Consider the following 19078-nt stretch of genomic DNA (forward strand, 5'->3'; position numbering starts at 1 on the left):
ATTGCAAAATTTCACATCGGTTATTGTAAGTTCAAAATACACATATTTATTCCATAGACAGCCCGTGTTTAATTGATCTAATGTATATTTTAGAAATTATCATATCGTGGTTGCAAATCAATTCATGCGTCAACTTTTGCTGCAAAATATTCTCCTCTTTCAGAATATGTAGCAACAGAGCAATCAAGAAAAACATAATATTCTCTTCAGGGATACGGTAAATCTACAAACATAAATTTATGTCCTAATAGTTTAGTGATAAGCTTGCCTATGACCTTACCTCACCTGCATTGGGACGCGTGATCATATCTCGAAGGACCTCATTCTTGCTTTCATTTCCGCAGGTTGAAAAGAGAAAGATTGAGAAAAGGGAAAATCAAGTTTTCGTCCTCATTAATCCAGAAAAAAGGTGAGACTTTTGTTCGAAGTGCAATATTATTTCGGCATCAACAAACCACGTGTAATTAAGTTTTGGCTATATCTTTTTAACAGGGGACAAATTAAATGGATATTACTGGCCGAACATAGCAGTTTGGTTGACAAGTTTCGGGACCTAGTGCTCGAACTAACACGGGAGCAGCTTCGTTATCTGTTTCAGCATCACAAAAACATTAAGCAGCTCAATGAACGACTTGTAGAACTCATCGATGAAAGAAGTTCCATACAATAGATGAGGCGACAAACAATGTAGAACAAATTGAAGACAAAGTTCTTCATTGGTTACGCAGAGTAGATCGGATTTCAGAGCAAGTACAAAAGTTTCATGACAAAGAGAGTCAAGCAAAAATGGAGTGTAGCGTAACTTCATATCCCAACCCATGGCTACGCTATAAACTAAGCAAGAGAACAAAGGCAATGGCACAACAAGTCGTTGAAATTTGCGGAAATGGAAACTTTAATACAGTTTCATATCGAGTTCCTCCCCCTGTGATCCCAGAATTAATCACCAGAGAAAGTAATGAAGGGATTGAATCAAGAGTGCCGGTTGTGAATCAAATTATGGAGGCATTGCGGAATCCTAATGTTAATATGATTGGATTGTGTGGACTTCCTGGTGTTGGCAAGACAACTACAGTTAAAGAGGTAGCAAAGAATAAAAACATGTTTGAAAAGGTGATCATGACAACCGTTTCTAAAGAATTGAACGTTGAGAAGATTCAAGGCCAGATTGCTGAGAAGCTGGGTTTGCAACTCAATGAAAAAACTGAAGATGTAAGAGCTGCTCGCCTATGTGTGAGGTTGAAGCAGGAGAAGAATATGCTCCTAATATTGGATGATCTTTGGGAGGAACTTGATTTGGGCAAAGTTGGAATTCCCTTTGTTGAAGGTTGCAAAATGTTACTAACTTCAAGGAATGAAATGTTGCTGTCAAAAGACATGAAATATCAAGAAATTATCAAAGTGGGTGTTTTGTTAGAGTATGAAGCATGGGAGTTGTTCAAGAGGATTGCTGAGCTTTCTGTTGACTCAAGTAGTCCTGAGTTGGCATCTATAGCCATTGCGATTGTTCGAAAGTGTGGTGGCCTGCCGCTAATGATTGCTACAGCTGCCAAGGCATTGAAGAATAAAGATCTAAATGAGTGGAAAGATGCCCTTGCACGATTGAATAATCCTTTGAGGAGAAACAACACATTAACTAAAGAGGTGGATACCATTTTGAAGTTGAGCTACAATCGTCTAAGCTCATCAGAGTACAAACATATTTTCTTGTTCGCTGCCATGTTGTCCCATGATCCCTCAATTGAAGACCTGCTCATGTGCTCTGTGGGGTTAGATTTTCTTAAGCACGTAGAAAACATGGAAGAAGCCCATGTTGGAATCGCTGCTATTGTAAGTAAGCTAAAATCATTAAACTTATTTCTTGATAGCTTTTCCAGTCATTATTTTACAATGCATGACGTCATCCGAGATGTTGCATTATCTATTGCATCATCCATGGAATTGTTTGCATTCATTGTGAAACATAGAAGGTTGAATGAATGGCCAGATGAAAACATGCTAAAAGGCTACAAGGGAATTTGCTTACAAGAGAGTGACATTAGTGACCTTCCTGATGAGTTGCATGGTCCACAATTGGAATTCTTTGTACTAAATAGCAAAAGACTTGATTTGACCATACCCAGCATGTTTTTCAACTGTTCACACGAGTTAAAGTATTGGCATTTACCAATTTGTGTTTTTCGTCACTACCATTTCTCAGTTTCCTACAAAAGCTAAAAACATTGTGTCTACACTCTTGTTCGCTGGAAGATATAATTGAGGTTAGAAGGTTGAAGAACTTAAAGGTCCTAAGTCTTTCTTACTCTGAAATTCAACAGCTACCTATTGAATTGGCAGAGTTGACTTCTCTACAAATGTTGAATTTGTCCCATTGCTCTAAACTCAAAGTCATTCCACAAAATCTCCTATCTAGCTTGAAAAATTTGGAGGTTTTGCAAATGGGAAATAGCTTTGACCTGTGGAAAGTTGAAGGATCTGCTGAAGCTAATGAAAATGCAAGTCTTGACGAGTTGAAGGATTTGCCAATCTCCTCTCTAGATATTCATATCCCTAATGTCTCTATGTTGCCAGAAAACTTGTTCTTAGATATGAATTTGAAGAGATACAGGATATTCATTGGTAAGCATTGGGAATGGATAGGCAATTATGAAGCTTTAAAGATATTGAAACTTGAGATAGAGAGTAGTATCCATTTGAAGCGAGGGGTTCAAAAGTTATTGGAAGGAGTTGAAGATTTGTATTTATATGGATGTAATGAGCTTGAAAATGTTCTTTACGGTTATGATGGAAGAAGATTTCCTTAAGGCATCTTCATATTCAATAAATTGTTTTCAACTCAGCACATCATGAAGCTGCAACAAATAATGTATCCAATCAAATTTGCGCACCACTTTTCAACAAGAAGGTATGGTCAGATTGTTTTATTCATATCTTCCCCTTGCTTTATCTTCTTGCGCAACTCCAAACTTATGTGCCAAAAATCATTTTCATTAGAATTTTTACTTTCTATTAGGCTATTATGGAAGTTTACAGTTTTTATTTTTTAATTAATTAAAATGAGCTAACGAAAGAGAAAAGCTAACTTCAAGTATTAAAATAAATAATGAAGCCTCAAATTATTTGTGTTACAACCAAAAAGCTTGTGAATTTGATGTTTTTGACTATTTTAATATATCAATTGCCGTTCCTGTCATTAGAATATTTATGAATGTAGCCTATGGTTTTAATGTTTAATCACTGTAATAAAATTTTCGAATCACTTTTCAATAATAAGGTATATTCGTATTATTTTAATTATTCTTGTTTTGACTTCCTACAAAACTTCAAACTTGACTATGAACTTTAAATTTGAAATTGAACTTTTAGTAATTTCTTGAAAATACTGTGAAGTAGATGAGAATTTTATCTAGACATTTAAACAATCTTTCACGGAAAAGATGCTTATGGATCAAAAGTGATTCTTGTTTAATCATATTTTTCTTTCAACAGGTGTTACTCCCAAAGTTGTAGACATTGGAATTATCCATTTTAAACCGTTTGATTCCACGGATATGATGGGATGACCACCTTTCAGATAATTCATTTGGCAAGTTGAAAACATTGATTGTGAAAAGTTGTGGCATTGGGAAATTGCTGCCCCTTCATGTGCTGAAATCTTTAAACAACTTGGAAGAATTGGAAGTCAGGGACTGTGACTTGTTGGAGATGGTGTTTGACTTTGAAGATTTAAATGATGATAATGAGATGGTGCCATCATCCATGTCTGTGCCATTGAAAAAGTTAATGCTACGGAAATTGCCAAAATTAAAGAATGTGTGAAGGAATTACCGCCAAGGAAATGCCTGCTTCCAAAGTCTTAGGAGCATACATGTTTCCTTTTGTGAAAGCCTCACAAGTGTGTTTCGTTCATCTATAGCCAAAGATATGCTTCGTGATCTTGAAGAGCTTCAAATAGCTAATTGTGGTATAGATGTGATCGTTGCGAAGGATCAATTTTCAGAATTTGCTACTACTATATTTAAGTTTCCTAAGCTGATTTCCCTTGAGCTTTCTGGTCTTCCAAACTTGAGGAACTTCTATCCGCATAGACACCCGATAGAATGCTCACACCTTCAACGATTACTTATTTGCAGTTGGGATAATCTAGAGATATTTGAAAAGCAAGGCTCAAGTTTATCAGAAATACATGAGGAAGAGAGCACACTAGACTCAAAATATCCTCTACTGTCCTATGACAAGGTACATTTCTAAAGTAACTCTTAATTGGTTATTTATTGTTAAAATAAGCTAAGAAAAGAGCAAAAAGCATTAAAATAAATAGTGAAACATCAGATTATTTTCTTTTAAAATCTATATCCTATAAAAAGCACTTGAGTTTGATATTTTTTAGTATTTAAATATGTGAATTTTCCCTATAACAGGAATATTTAGAAAAAGAGTAATTCATTTTAATTTATCATAATTAACATTTGAAGCTAATGGAATACGTACCTCAAAATTTAAATTTGAAGACACCCTCATTAAAAAAAAAAACATATGCCTTTTGATTTACTAAATAGTTTTACATTTAGTGATAATTTATGTATTGTGCAGGTTGATAATTTGGAGGAGTTAAGATTGTGGGGCAAAGAAGCTGAGATGATTGGGAGTGGCCAATTTCCAATGCACCGCTTCCCCAGAGTAAAACTTCTTTATCTTAATCCCATGGCACCAACAATAATTTCGTACAAATCATTGTGGGAGAGCTTTCCAAAACTAGATGAGCTGGAGCTGTGGGGTCGCATTAGGAGGGACGCTTTTGGAGGAGACGATGTTGCTGCATTTGCTGCTCCTTTTAGAAAATTGACTATCGGCAATATTTTTCTGAAAAACTTGGGGGACCATTCTTACTTTCTTCACCAAATCTCACACATCTCCACTTGAAATGCAATCAATGGCTGACCGCTTTGATAACATCATCAATAGCTCGAAGCTTGGTGCATCTCATGCATCTCTCAATTAGTCAGTGCAGTAAAATAGAGGAAATTATCACGAAGCCAGAAGGAGAGAATGATGAGAACAGGGAAATTGTTTTTGGCAAATTGGAGTTTTTGAAACTTTATCAGCTTCCAAGACTGAAGAGATTTTGCAGCCACAGTTACACTTTGAAGTTTCCATTATTGGATCAACTAATCATAACAAACTGTCCAAAATTCAAAATATTTCTCTCCAGGACTAGTCGATACACCATGTCTTGAAAGCGTTCAATTGTTACAAGATACGGGGAAACGTCAGCAATTTTGGGACACCAATCTTAACAAAACAATCTACCAACAGGTACGTACAGCTAGCATGTTCAGTCCTTTCAATTTCCAGCTTTCACAAAAATACTCATCCATAAAAGTTCCATTATATTGTTATGATATTTAATATAACTATCCCTATACATATTACGGTTTAAATATTCTACTAAACTTTTAATTATAACTTTCTTATTACATAACTAATTACAAACACCACAAACACTTACTGCATAATTAATTAATGGGATGCATGGCAAAATGTTTTAGTATTATCATTCTTTTAATATAAATGATGTCGTTATAACTCAATACTATCTTTGCCTATAATTGTTTTACAGCAATTTGTCGCATCGGGAGTGCTGGTGTTAGATGAGAGTGACCAATTTCCAGTGGACCATAGTCCTAAAGTGGATATTCTTCGCATTGAAAGATTTGTCGATAAAATGATAACATTGCTTGAAAGATTTCCGCAGCTGAAAGCACTTCATGTGCAACATAGTTCCTTTGAGGAAATATTTCCATCACATGCACACATTGTTGATCATAAGGGAAAAATTCCGCTACCGAAGGAACTGTACATTGCCAATATGGATCAGCTCAAGAACATATGGAGGAATGATTCTCAGCTGCCCACAATTCAAAATTTAGAAGTCCTTCATGTTGAAAACTGTTCTAATTTGATTACATTGGCACCATCCTCTACTTTAATTTGTTTGATAGTTTGACGGTCCTGAAGGTGTCCAAATGTCACCAGCTTGTCTATTTAGTGACAAATTCAATGGCCAAAAGTTCAGTGAATCTTGAGACATTGGAGATGAATGACTGTAAAAAGATAGAAGAAATTGTAACGAAGCAAAAAGGAGAGGATGATGAGGATAAGGAAATCCTTTTCTGCAAACTGAAGTTTTTGAAACTTGATCAGGTTCCAGCATTGAAGAGATTTTGCAGCTACAATTATACTTTCAGGTTTCCATTATTGGATCAAGTAATCATAGCAAACTGTCCAAAATTAAAAATATTCTCTCCAGGACTCATCGATACACCATCTCTTAAAAGCGTTCAACTATTACAAGATGGAGATAAACCTCAACAATTTTGGGGCACCAGTCTTAACAAAACAATCTACCAACAGGTGCGTCGATCTAGCATGCTCAATTCCTGCTATTTCCAGCTTCACAAAAATACTCATCTAAAGATTCTACTAAAATTTTGATTATAATTTTCTTATTATATCACTTTAATTAACAAACAGTGCAAACAATTAGATCAATATTAATTAATGGGATACATGGCAGGGTGTTCTATATCATTGTTCTTTTTTGTCTTAGTTGATGTTATTGTAATAATTAATGAAATAAAAATGTTTGACACACTTCTTTGACAAGGAAGAAAATGGGCGACAAAAGTATTCAAAGTTTTCTTTCTACTAGTGAGTGTATTTGACTTTTTTTTTGGACTGAGAGTGCATTTGACTTTAATTTGAGACACAATGAGATAGGACATTATTATTAATAAACGTTCCTTAGTACAAAATATTAAATTATGTTTTAATGACTGAATAATATGTTTGCCCGTAGCAATTGGCATCAAGACAGGGGGTGTTAGACGAGAATGATGCTAACATCATATGGAATGACCAATTTCCAGTGGACCGTTATCCTCAAGTGGAAATTCTTCGCATAGAAAGATTTTTTGATGAATGGATAGCATTTCCGTATGCATTGCTTGAAAGATTTCCACAATGCACTTCATGTGGAGAATAGTTCCTTTGAAGAGATATTCCCATCACATGCACACATTGTTCATCAAATTCCACCATTCGGGGAACTCTGCCTTGCCAATTTGTATCAGCTCAAGAACATATGGAAGGATGATTCTCATCTGTCCCCAATTCAAAATCTACAAATCCTGCATGTTGAAAATTGTTCTCACTTGATTAAATTGGCGCCATCCTCCACCTGATTTAATAATTTGACTGCTGAAGGTGTTGAGATGTCATCAGCTCATTATTTAATGACAAATTCAACTGCTAAAAGTTTGGTGAATCTTGAAACATTAGAGATAAATGATTGCAGAAAGATGGAGAAAATTGTAATCAATGAGACTAATGAAGATGTAGAAGGGAGAATCACATTCAATGCGTTGAGGATATTAAAACCCACTCTTCGACCAAGATTGAAAACAGAAGAGGATAAAACAGATTTCAACAGTGAGGACCGAGCAACAAATACCAGATGTAGAAGCATTTCAGATCACTTTTCAGCCGTCATAAGGTATGTTCATATCAATTTACTATTGTTTTGGTGGGCAAACAGTGGATTTATTATTTTCTTATCTTTTTTTTCCTGCCAGCCTTTTCTTATCTTGTATTAACTTCTTAATTTCAAACTTAAGTTGCGAAAATTAATTTCACTGGAAATATGTTCTTATTTTTTTCTCGTTTCAATGCATCTACAAAAATTACTTTCACTTAAATTACTCAATTTGGTTAGGCTAATTACCATAGCATTTTAAAGTTCTTTAGCTTTTTTAATTACTTAATTTTTATTTTTTTACGAACTTGACGTTTGAAATTGAACTTTTAGCAATCCCTTGAAGAATATTGTGGTACATGAAAGCTTTACTTAGACACTTAAACAATCTTTTGTGAAACTTAAGCCTACATATCAAAAGTGATTTTTGTTTAATTATATATTTTTTTCAACAGGTGTTACTTCCAAAGTTAGAGATATTGGAATTATCCAATTTAAACGGTTTGATTCCATTGATATGAGATGACCACCTTTTAGATAACTCATTCAGCAACTTGAAAACATTGATTGTGCAAAGCTGTGGCTTTGTGAAATTGATGCCCCTTCATGTGCTGAAATCATTAAACAACTTGGAAGAACTGAAAGTCGGGAACTGTGGAATGTTGGAGGTCGTGTTTAATTTTGAAGATCTGAATGATTATAAAGAGATGATGCCATCATCGGTGGTTGTGCCACTTCAAAAGATATGGTTATGGAATTTGCCAAAATTGAAGAATGTGTGAAGCAGTCACTTAAGCTTGGCATCATCCTTAATTTCTTCATTTAATCTCACACATCTTGAAGTGAGATCTTCTAATGGGTTTGTTATGAGTCCCACATTGGGAAATCTTACAAGTGTTGTGGGGTTTATAAGTTTAAGGGGCTCTCCCTCCTAATAGACTAGTCTTTTGGGATGGGCTCTCCCTTTGGGCTTATGCTCATCACATTGGTACTTTCGTTGAGAGTTGGCCAACCGAAAAAGGCTACCTGCGGAGGGTTCTGACCGGTAAGAAAAACCGAGTGAAGTGCCGTAGAGTGGAGCCACCGGGGACGTCGACTCTCAAAGGGGTGCTCTGTTATGAGTCCCACATTGGGAAATCTCACAAGTGTTGTGGAGTTCATAAGTTCAAGGGGCTCTCCCTCCCAATAGGCTAGTCTTTTGGGATTGGGTTCTCCCTTTGGACTTATGCTCATCACATTGGTGCTTTCATTGAGAGTTGGCCAACTGAAAAGAGCTACCTGCGGAGGGTTCTGACCGGTAAGAAAAACCGAGTGAAGTGCCGTAGAGTGGAGCCGCCGGGGACGTCGGCTCTCGAGAGGGGTGCTCTGTTATGAGTCCCACATTGGGAAATCTCACAAGTGCTGTGGGGTTCATAAGTTTAATGGGCTCTCCCTTTGGGCTTATGCTCATCACATTGGTGCTTTCATTGGTCAACCCTATTGGGAGGGAGAGCCCCTTGAACTTATGAACCCCACAACACTTGTGAGATTTCCCAATGTGGGACTCATAATAGGGTTGACCACTTTGATGACATCATCAACTGCTCGTAACTTGGTCCATCTCACACATCTCTCAATTACATTCTGCAATAAAATAGAGGAAATTATATCAAAGCAGGAAAGAGAGGATGATGAGGACAAGGAAATCATTTTTAGCAAGTTGCAGAATTTGCAACTTTATAGCCTACCAAGATTGAAGAGATTTTGCGGCCACAATTATACTTTCAGGTTTCCATTACTGGATCAAGTACTCATAACAAGATGTCCAAAATTCAAAACATTCTCTCCAGGACCTATTGATACGCCATCTCTTAAAGGCATTCAGCTATCACACAATTCTACTGAATTGGGACACCGATCTTCATAAAACATTCTACCAACAGGTGCGTTTAGCGTGCTTTATAAACGCTTCTTAATACAAAATATTAAATCATATTTTTGTAATTGAATAATATCTTTGCCCAGAATTGTTTTACAGCGATTTGTCGAATTAAGAGAGCTGGTGTTAGATGAGGATAATGGGTTGTCCTCAGGTGGAAATTCTTCATAGAAGGATTGAAGAAGGGGTAACATTTCTGCATACGTTGCTTGCAAGATTTCCGTAGCTGAAAGCACTTCAAGCGGGCCATAGTTCCTTTGAGGAGATATTCCCTTCACATCTTGATTTTATGGGCAAAATCCCTTCATTTGAGAAATTATACATCACCCATTTGGATCAGCTCAAGAGAGGCGTATGTCATTTCCAATGAAAAAATGTCACTTGTTATCATGTTGAGTGGATTAGTCCACGAAGTTCATTATCGTAAAGAAACACACTCTCTCACAGGTGTCGAGAATTATCGAAACAGAAAAAAGTACATACATAGACCATTATAAAGTGAATCAGTGGTGCATTTTGCACTGCCAACTGATGGAATGCCAGTCCAAAATGGTTAACCATTTAGCTGACTGAAATCCTGCAGTGATAAGCACGGTTGAACACTTTTCTTTCCACGTTTCATAATATATAGAGTGGTGACTTTTGCAAAACTTACTGAATAAGACAAATGTTTTTGTAGACAACGATTTGAAGGACTTAAAACTGGTTGGAGGTATTGGTTTAACAGACCAAAATGAGTGGAGTTCATTTGCTTTGGGCTTTAAGCCCCTCTTGTTACCAAAAAAAAAAAAAAGAGTGGAGCTCATGACCTTCTTTCCTTCCTTTCAGTTGACCTTCTCTCCTCTTCCTCTCGTCGTTTTTGCTGCGTGTCCAACATTTCAACAATTGTCATAGTATCCACCAGCAGCAGATAAAATTGCAGCATGAACCCCGCCAGTAGACACAGAATGCTGCCCCACAAAGGGCAGAGGATTTTTACGATCACCATCCACCTAAAATTAGTAATGCCTGCATCATGTATAGATCAACAAATCATGAATGCAATAGAACTTTGAAATCGCTTTTCAACAACAAGGTATGTTCAAATTATTTCGTTCACATTTTTCATTTTATCTTGTGACTAAACTTCAAACTTCTATGCAAAAATCATTTTCATTAGAATTACTCACTTTACTATTAGGCCATCACGGAGTTTGCAGTTTTTTATTTCTTTTAGTTACTTAAAATTAGCTAATAAAAGAGAAAAGCTAACTTCAAGTATGGAAATAATTAATAATGAAGCCTCAAATTAGTCGTTTTACAACCAAACACGTGAATTCTATGTTTTTGAGTATTTTGATATATATGAATTATTTTTTCACTAAATTATTTATTGGAATGTAGCTGATGGTTTTGATGATTAAACACTACAATATTATTTTCGAATTGTTTTCCAATAATAAGGTATATTCATATTACTTTGGTTATTGTTATTTTTTTCTTGTTTTAACTTCCTACAAAACTCCAAACCTGAGTACCTGCAAAAATCATTTTCACTAGAATTATTTACTTTGCTATTAGGCTATCGTAGCGTTTTGCAGGTTTGTTCTTCTTACTTTGTTTTGTTTTTCTTGCTCTAACGTATGTACAAAAATTAGTTACGCTGCAATTACTAACATCAGTATTAGACTGGCTACTATAGCATTTTACATTTCTTTCATTTTTTTCATTAGCTAATTTCCTTTTATTTCCTTGAAATCTCTCAAAAATATCATGATAGATGAGAGCTTTATTTAAACAATCTTTCGTGAAAATAAAGTCTATGAATCAAAATTGATTTTCATTTAATAATAATTTCTTTCAACAGATGTTACTTCCAAAATTAGGGATATTAGATTTATCCCAATTGTACGATTTTCCAGTAATATGGGATGACCAACTTTATTCACACAATTCATTTGGCAACCTAAAAACATTGATTCTAGAAAATTGTGGCTTTGTGAAATTGGTGCCCCTTTATGTTATGAAATCTTTAAATAACTCGGAAGAACTGCTAGTTCGGAAATGTGCCATGTTATTTGAATGATTGTAAAGAGATGGAGTTGTCATCGATGGCTGGGCCCTTAAAAAAGTTGAAGCTATGGGTATTGCCAAAATTGAAGAATGTGTGGAATAATCATCACCAAAAAAGTGTCTTCTTCCCATGTCTAAGGAGCGTAGATGTTTCTTCTTGTGAAAACCTCACATGCATGTTCCTGCATCTATAGCTAAAGGCATGCTTCATTATCTTGAAGAGCTTGAAATTAGCCACTGTGCTAGAAATGTAGTTGTTGCAAAGGATTAGATTTCAGAATCAGTTGATGCTGCCTTTGAGTTTTCTAGGTTGACTTCCCTTAAGCTTGACAAGCTTCCAAATTTAAGAAACTTCTATCCACAAAGACGCACATTAGAGTGCCTGCATCTTCAGTGGACAACTATTACGTTGTGTGATAAATTAGATGAGAAATACATGAGGAAGATATTACACTAGACTCAAGATATCCTCTGCTGTCTCATGACAAGGTACATTTCTAAATTAGCTATTTATTCATCAGTTATTTATTTAATAAAAGAGCAAAAAATTACTTTAAATGCTAAAATAAATAATGAAACATAAGCAATTATTTTTTTACAACCAAAAAATGCTTGAATTTGATCATTTTTGAGTTTTTAAATATGAAAATCACTCCTATCACTTGCAGTTTAGGGTTTGATGATTAACCTTTAGAAACTGAAAGAATGAATGATTTATAATAATTATTTTAATTAATAGATATTATAAAAAGGAAGAATAATGTTGGTATGTTATAACGAAGGATTGAAACTCCAAACTTCATAATTAATAGATATTTTAATTAATTTTTTTAGTTTTATTGTTCCTCTTTGTCGTAGTTAATGAAATCAAAATTATTCTAACCTTTATTCTTTTTTTTGTTATCTACTTTTGGATAAAAATTAATGAAATCACAATTATTGTTCTAGTGAGTGCGTGCATTTGACTTTGGAACGCAATAAAAATAAATTACTATCACTAAGCTTCTGATTCACTAAAAGTCTTTTTTTTTTTGATAAACTGGAAAATAAATAAACGAAAGCTAGTGGGGACAAAACTTAGCCCTCAGTATCTAGCTGTACAAGAGGCTCAACAAACTCTGAATTCAAAAGAAGGCCAAGACCCCCAGCCGGAGCATTCTTTACCAGCTTGTCCGCTACCGAGCTGTCCTCTCTTGCAATATATCGAAATTCCACCTTCCAATCATGTTTAAGCATTCCCCGAATTTCCATGATCAAACTGAACTCTTCATGCAGATCAGATGGATCAACCTATACAAGCCGCAAAGCCTCTTGTGAGTCACTACAAAGTAGGATATTTCAAAAGCCTGCATCCCAAGCTCTCTTGAGACCCATGAGGCAGCCCCAAAGCTCAACAGTTAGCTCATTGCACTGCCCCCAAAGTATCTAAACGGAATTGGAAACCCTCAAGCACTGTCCCAAAAGTATCTTCACTAACTCCACCGCAAGCAGCAGAGTTGTCAAGACGAGAAAAGCCCCTATCTACCTCTACTAAGCTGTCGAAATTAATAGTCGGGGGGTTATGGGCGAAAGTTGTTAGTGTATAAGTCCAATGGGCTTTAGTTGTGTCCAGCTGTCACCATCTGTCAAGTTGGCAACTTGTTGAGTCTGTAACTAAGTTTAGTTAGAACCCACGTGTACTATATATGCAGCAGATGTACACCGTTCTGAGTTGGGTTGATGAATAACAAATTGAAGGTTTCATCATCTTCTTTCTCTGACCATAATCGTATATGGTATCAGAGCCGCCGTGCTCTGCCGGCGTGATTCTTCGATCGACTATTCCATTCTTTCCGTTCTTATCGTGTTCTCAAGAACGCTCCATCATGACTTCATTGGATGGTTCCAGTGCTGCTCGTGATGATGCTCATATTGCTATTTCAGCACCAAGATTCTTCATGAACAAGAAGATTACAGTAAAGCTCGATGATAATAACTACTTGATGTGGAAACAACAAGTGCAACTGATGGTAAAGCAACACCGATTGCTTGGCTTACTCGATGGTTCTGCAAAGGTTCCAGCAGCCACCATCACTATTGGAAATGATGTGACGGGTCCAAACCCGGCCTATGAAGAGTATGAAGTCCAGGATTCCTCGCTTGCATCTTGGCTTCTTTCCTCAGTCAGTCCTTCGGTATTGCCCGAACTTGTCGGATTCAACACTGCAGCTCAGATTTGGTCTCGACTTGAGCAGATTTTTTCATCCAAATCAGATGCTAAGATTCTTTCGTATAGGAATCAATTGACAAACCAAAAGAAGGGCGAGCTTGCTATGCGTGATTATCTTGCCACTATTAAATCCATTTGTGACCATCTTGCAATGCTCGGTCATCGTGTAGCTGATGCAGATCATATCTCGCACATTCTCAACGGTCTGTCAGCAGAATATGAAGCGGTCATTGCCGTGATAAATGCTGCTCATGGGCATTATGCACTATCAGAGGTTCACACTATGCTACTAGATGCAGAGATTCGTCAAAAGTCATTTATCCAGTCTGCTTCAGCACAAGTGCATCTAACTTCTGCAATGAAGGCTGTATCAATTAATCAACCAGAGGAGGTTTTTCAAACAGCCTATAATCCTCGATATGGTTCAAATAGAGGAGCACCACCGCCACCTTTTAGAGGTCCTGCTCCCTCTCATGGTCGTGGTCGAGGTCGATTTATTACCAGTGCCAAACCATCGTGTCAGATTTGCAGTAAGCTTGGTCACACCGCTGATCGTTGTTACTTTCGGTATGATCTTCATTATAATAACAACTCTAATGTTTCCACTAATTCGTCTGCTCCTGTTGCTTATGCTACGACTTATGATGCTTATGATGTGCCAATTGGTGAATATACCGCAACTCATGAGTCATCTGCACCACATAATGCTTCGACTCCTGCACATTCCACTTCAACGAGTGTTTCAAATTCAGTATCTGCACCGACTACTGACCAAGCTGAAAATCCACAAGTTTATCTGGCCACTCCAAGTACACAAGATGGTGATAATGAATGGTATTTTGATTCTGGTGCAACTCAACATGTTGCGCGCACTTCTGCTCAAATTCAACAACCTTCTGCTATTTATCATGGCTCCGGCACAGTAGAAGTAGGTAATGGTCATCCTCTGCCCATCACTGTAGTAGGAAACTCTGTTTTGCCTGCTACTAGGCCGTTACATCTTCATAATATTTTGTGTGTACCACAAATGAAAAAGAACTTGGTGTCAATTGCTCGTTTTACCAAGGAGAATCAAGTCTCTATTGAATTCTTTCCTAATGACTGTATTATTAAGGATCTGCAGACCCGAGTGACTTTGGGGCGTGGCCATGAGGTACGCGGCATGTACAAGTATCAAAGCGCCAAGTCAAGAGCTCAACAACCAGGTTCATCAGTTCCGTCTCCCTCATGTTTTGCAGCATCTATGACAAGTTCCTTAGAACTCTGGCATCGCAGATTGGGTCACCCCTCTATGGAAGTTACAAAAAAAATTTTACAGTCAAATAATGTACCCATTCCTAAAGATAGTTCTTGTTTTGTGTGTACGGCATGTCAAATGGGCAAGAGCCATAAACTACCTTTTGTATCTTCAGATACAGTTTACAATAAACCTTTTGAGTTGATTGTGGCAGACTTATGGGGACCAGCCCCGATTGTTTCCTCTGGTTACTCCTACTATATCAGCTTTATTGATGCTTATAGTCGCTTTGTCTGGATTTATCTTCTGAAACAAAAATCTGAAGCTCTGCAAGTTTTTAAGGAATTTAAGTCCAAAGTTGAAAATCAATTCCACACAAAAATTCAGCAATTTCAGTCAGATAATGGTGGTGAATTTTTAGTGTTCAGTAAGTACTTGGCTGGTTCAGGCATTACACATCGTTTTTCTTGTCCATATACTTCAGAGCAAAATGGACTAATTGAAAGGAAGCATAGGCATATTGTGGAAACTGGTCTCACCTTGCTTGCTCAAGCCTCGTTACCTCTGTACTACTGGCCTCATGCATTTACTGCTGCAGTCTTTTTAATCAATCGGCTACCTTCTCAACCTTTAAAAGGTAGTTGTCCTTATGAGAAGCTTTATGAGAAGAAGGCTGAATATACTATATTAAAAGTTTTTGGGTGCCTCTGTTATCCATGGTTGCGCCCTTACAATGCTCACAAACTTCAATATAGGTCTGCACCATGTGTTTTTCTTGGCTACAGCTCTCAGCATAAGGGATACAAGTGTCTTGATTTGTTGACAGGGAAGCTTTACATATCAAGGCATGTGATATTTGATGAAAATTCCTTTTCTTCTCAGTGTCAGTACAACGTACGAAATCAACCATCTTCTGAAATTACTTCTTCTTTAATACCAGTCTCTTCACCAATCACCAAACCATCTCCCACTATATCTGACTTACCTCACCCGTCTCCCTGTCCAACACAAACCCCCTCTCCTTCACCTATATCCGTTCAAGAATCATCCTTACCACCAACTATTCCTACCATGTCTTCCAATTATCATCCCATGACTACCCGAGCCAAAGCTGGTATCTATAAACCCAAAGTGTACTTAGCAGCATCAAATATTCCTTATTGTCCCACTACCATTCATGAGGCTTTTGCTGATCCTGATTGGAAATCAGCTGCTGAAGACGAGTACAATGCTCTTATACAGTTTGGTACTTGGGAATTAGTGCCAACTCCTACTGATAGGAAAATAGTTGGTTGCAAATGGATCTTCAAAAATAAAACCAATGCTGAGGGTATCACTGTCAAAAGGAAAGCTAGACTTGTTGCGCAAGGATTCTTGCAGGAAGCTGGAGCTGATTATACTGACACTTTCAGTCCTGTTATTAAGCAATCAACAGTACGTATCTTGCTCACACTCGCAGTAACTAAAGGTTGGAAGGTTCATCAACTTGACTTTAACAATGCTTTTCTTAATGGAGATCTCACTGAAGAAGTGTTTATGAGGCAGCCTCCTGGTTTTGAAAAAATAAATTCTAATCCTACTGGTCTACAGTTAGTATGCAGATTAAAGAAAGCCATATATGGGCTCAAACAAGCTCCAAGGGCTTGGTTTTTGAAGCTCAGAGAAGCATTACGTGTTTTGGGGTTTGACCAGTTGAAGTCTGATGTGTGCATGTTCCTTAGACAATGCAATAATACGGTCATATATTTGTTAGTCTATGTTGATGATCTTATAATTACTGGTAGCAATGATACTGAAGTGCAAAGACTCATCTCTCAAATGAGCTCATCTTTCTCTTTAAAGGTTCTTGGTGAATTGTCCTTTTTCTTGGGGATTGAGTTTCATCGCACAGCAGCTGGATATCATTTATCACAAAGAAAATATATTACTGAGTTGCTGCGTAAGACACATATGCTTGGGTCAAAAGCAAAGTCTACTCCTATGGCTGTATCTGCTCAGTTGACCAATCCTAATAGTCCTGCCTATTCAGATTGCACTACCTATAGGAGCATTTTAGGTGCTCTTCAATATATATGCATTACAAGACCAGATATTTCATTTGTAGTAAATAAATTGGCACAATACATGCAGAGTCCTCAACTTGTTCATTGGGAAGGTGTTAAAAGAGTACTGCGGTATCTTAATGGCACTTCGTCCTATGGCTTATTAATTCAACCAGCAGCAAACTTCACAGTACAAACATATGCTGATGCAGACTGGGGCTCCACCAAAGAAGATAGGCGTTCGACCAGTGGGTATTGCACCTACTTTGGCTCTAATCCAGTAATGTGGACTTCAAGAAAACAGCCTGTGGTATCACGATCCACTACTGAGGCAGAATATAGGAGTGTTGCAGACTCCATCACAGATGTCCTCTGGCTTCTCGCTGTGCTACAGGAGATGAAGATTTCGGTCATTGGTGTTCCTACGGTGTGGTGTGACAACTCTGGAACAGTGGCCTTGGCTGCTAATCCAGTCCTGCACAATAAATCCAAGCATTTTGAGCTTGACCTGTATTTTGTCCGTGAAAAAGTTGCAGAAGGGATATTGCGAGTAGGATATGTTCCAGCAAGAGATCAAGTAGCTGACACGTTGACTAAAGCCTTATCTTCAACACTATTTGCTGATTTCAGGGATCGTCTACGTGTTGTTTCACTAGAGAGTGTCAGCAACTAGTATTTTTTTTTACAAGCAGGGGAAATGTTAGTGTATAAGTCCAATGGGCTTTAGTTGTGTCCAGCTGTCACCATCTGTCAAGTTGGCAACTTGTTGAGTCTGTAACTAAGTTTAGTTAGAACCCACGTGTACTATATATGCAGCAGATGTACACCGTTCTGAGTTGGGTTGATGAATAACAAATTGAAGGTTTCATCATCTTCTTTCTCTGACCATAATCGTATAAAAGTTATCATCGTGTTATGCTGCATGTTCACACCATAGAGCTTCATCTTTGCACTCAAAGTACTGTTTAAAATAGCATTTTCTCTCCCTTGTATCTTGCTAATATCAGAAGAGGTGTTAGAGTGAGTACACTCATTCCGATCATGCCACAAAAGCCAACAAATGATGACGAACAGACCTTGCTAATAATAGGGGCTCTTTACTGACTCTTTGACATATTCAAATGGATGCAGTCCCTAAGATTTTTAGAGAAAAAGCTGTTGTAGAATGAAGGCTTGATTAGAGAAGTCCACATTCTCTTAATGCCCTCACAATCTCTAAGGGCATAAAGGCCATCTTCCAGGTGAAGTTTGCATCGATCACACAAGCCGGTTGGGTGAAGGTTTATTTGTGATTTCAAGAGGTTGGTGATGAGACGATCATGCAAAAGAGTCCACGCAAAAGTTGAGTTGTTGAGGTATTTTAAGTTTCCAAATGAACATCCATCCACCCTGAGTTTCTTCACTGGTTGGGTTGAGGAAACGGTAGGCCAACCTGACCGAGAAGGCGCCATTCTTTTCTCATTTCCATGGACATTGCCGTACCTATCAAGAACCTGGTGAATACCATCAAGAACATTTTTCCAGTTATGTTTAATGCCATTCCACATATTTGAACCCGGTTTCTGCATATTTATTTGAGGTAGTAAATCATTTCCGCAGCCATATTTTGCTCTAATGACCCGAGCCCAAAGAGTGTTACAGTCGTTCACTAGACGCCAACCAAGCTTCATCAAAAAAGCACGATTTTACTATTTCAAGTGTCTCATGCCAAGACCGCCCGACCTCTTTTCTTTGCACACCTTATCCCATGAGACAAGGTGTATCTTCCTGGTTTCATCAGAAGCGCCCCCCAAGAAATTCCTCGCTTGCTTCTCCATATGCTCACAAGTAGACGTTGGAATATTAGCTGTTTGTATTACGTAGGAGGGCATGGCTGCAATCACTTAATGAGAGTATCTCTACCAGCGAAAGAGATCCGAGAGATGTTCCAAGTATTGAGTCTGCTACGAACTTTGTCCAGGATGAATTGGTAGGTATCTGTGGTTACTCTATCATGATGAAGGCGAACACCCAAGTATTTGCCGAGATTGGCTGTACTTACAAAGCCTAGGGCTTCACTTATCAGAGTGACCCTAGTATGGTTAAT

The 19078-nt window shown here is 37.4% G+C and overlaps 2 protein-coding genes across 2 annotated transcripts in view; one reads left to right on the plus strand and one right to left on the minus strand.

The window, feature by feature from the left end:
* Positions 1–855: 855 nt before the first annotated feature.
* LOC114740173 (probable disease resistance protein At1g61180) lies at positions 856–8728 on the plus strand. The gene is made up of 12 exons (XM_028928302.1): positions 856–2085; positions 2319–2619; positions 3490–3535; positions 3615–3761; positions 4134–4239; positions 4594–4852; positions 5213–5316; positions 5621–5856; positions 6003–6267; positions 6860–6996; positions 7358–7555; positions 8473–8728. Exons 1-12 carry the CDS (start codon positions 856–858, stop codon positions 8726–8728), a joined length of 3285 nt encoding a protein of 1094 aa, XP_028784135.1.
* A 1602-nt stretch (positions 8729–10330) lies between these two features.
* Positions 10331–19078, minus strand: part of LOC114740167 (uncharacterized) — a 41334-nt gene continuing 32586 nt past the window's right edge. Inside the window, exon 3 of the mRNA XM_028928298.1 lies at positions 10331–10444. Coding sequence (XP_028784131.1) covers positions 10331–10444 — 114 coding nt within the window. The remainder of the gene's footprint in view (positions 10445–19078) is intronic.

This window comes from Neltuma alba, unplaced genomic scaffold, assembly GCF_004799145.2.
Source record: "Neltuma alba isolate B1F8T4 unplaced genomic scaffold, ASM479914v2 tig00003072_pilon, whole genome shotgun sequence".
Taxonomy (NCBI): Eukaryota; Viridiplantae; Streptophyta; class Magnoliopsida; order Fabales; family Fabaceae; genus Neltuma; species Neltuma alba.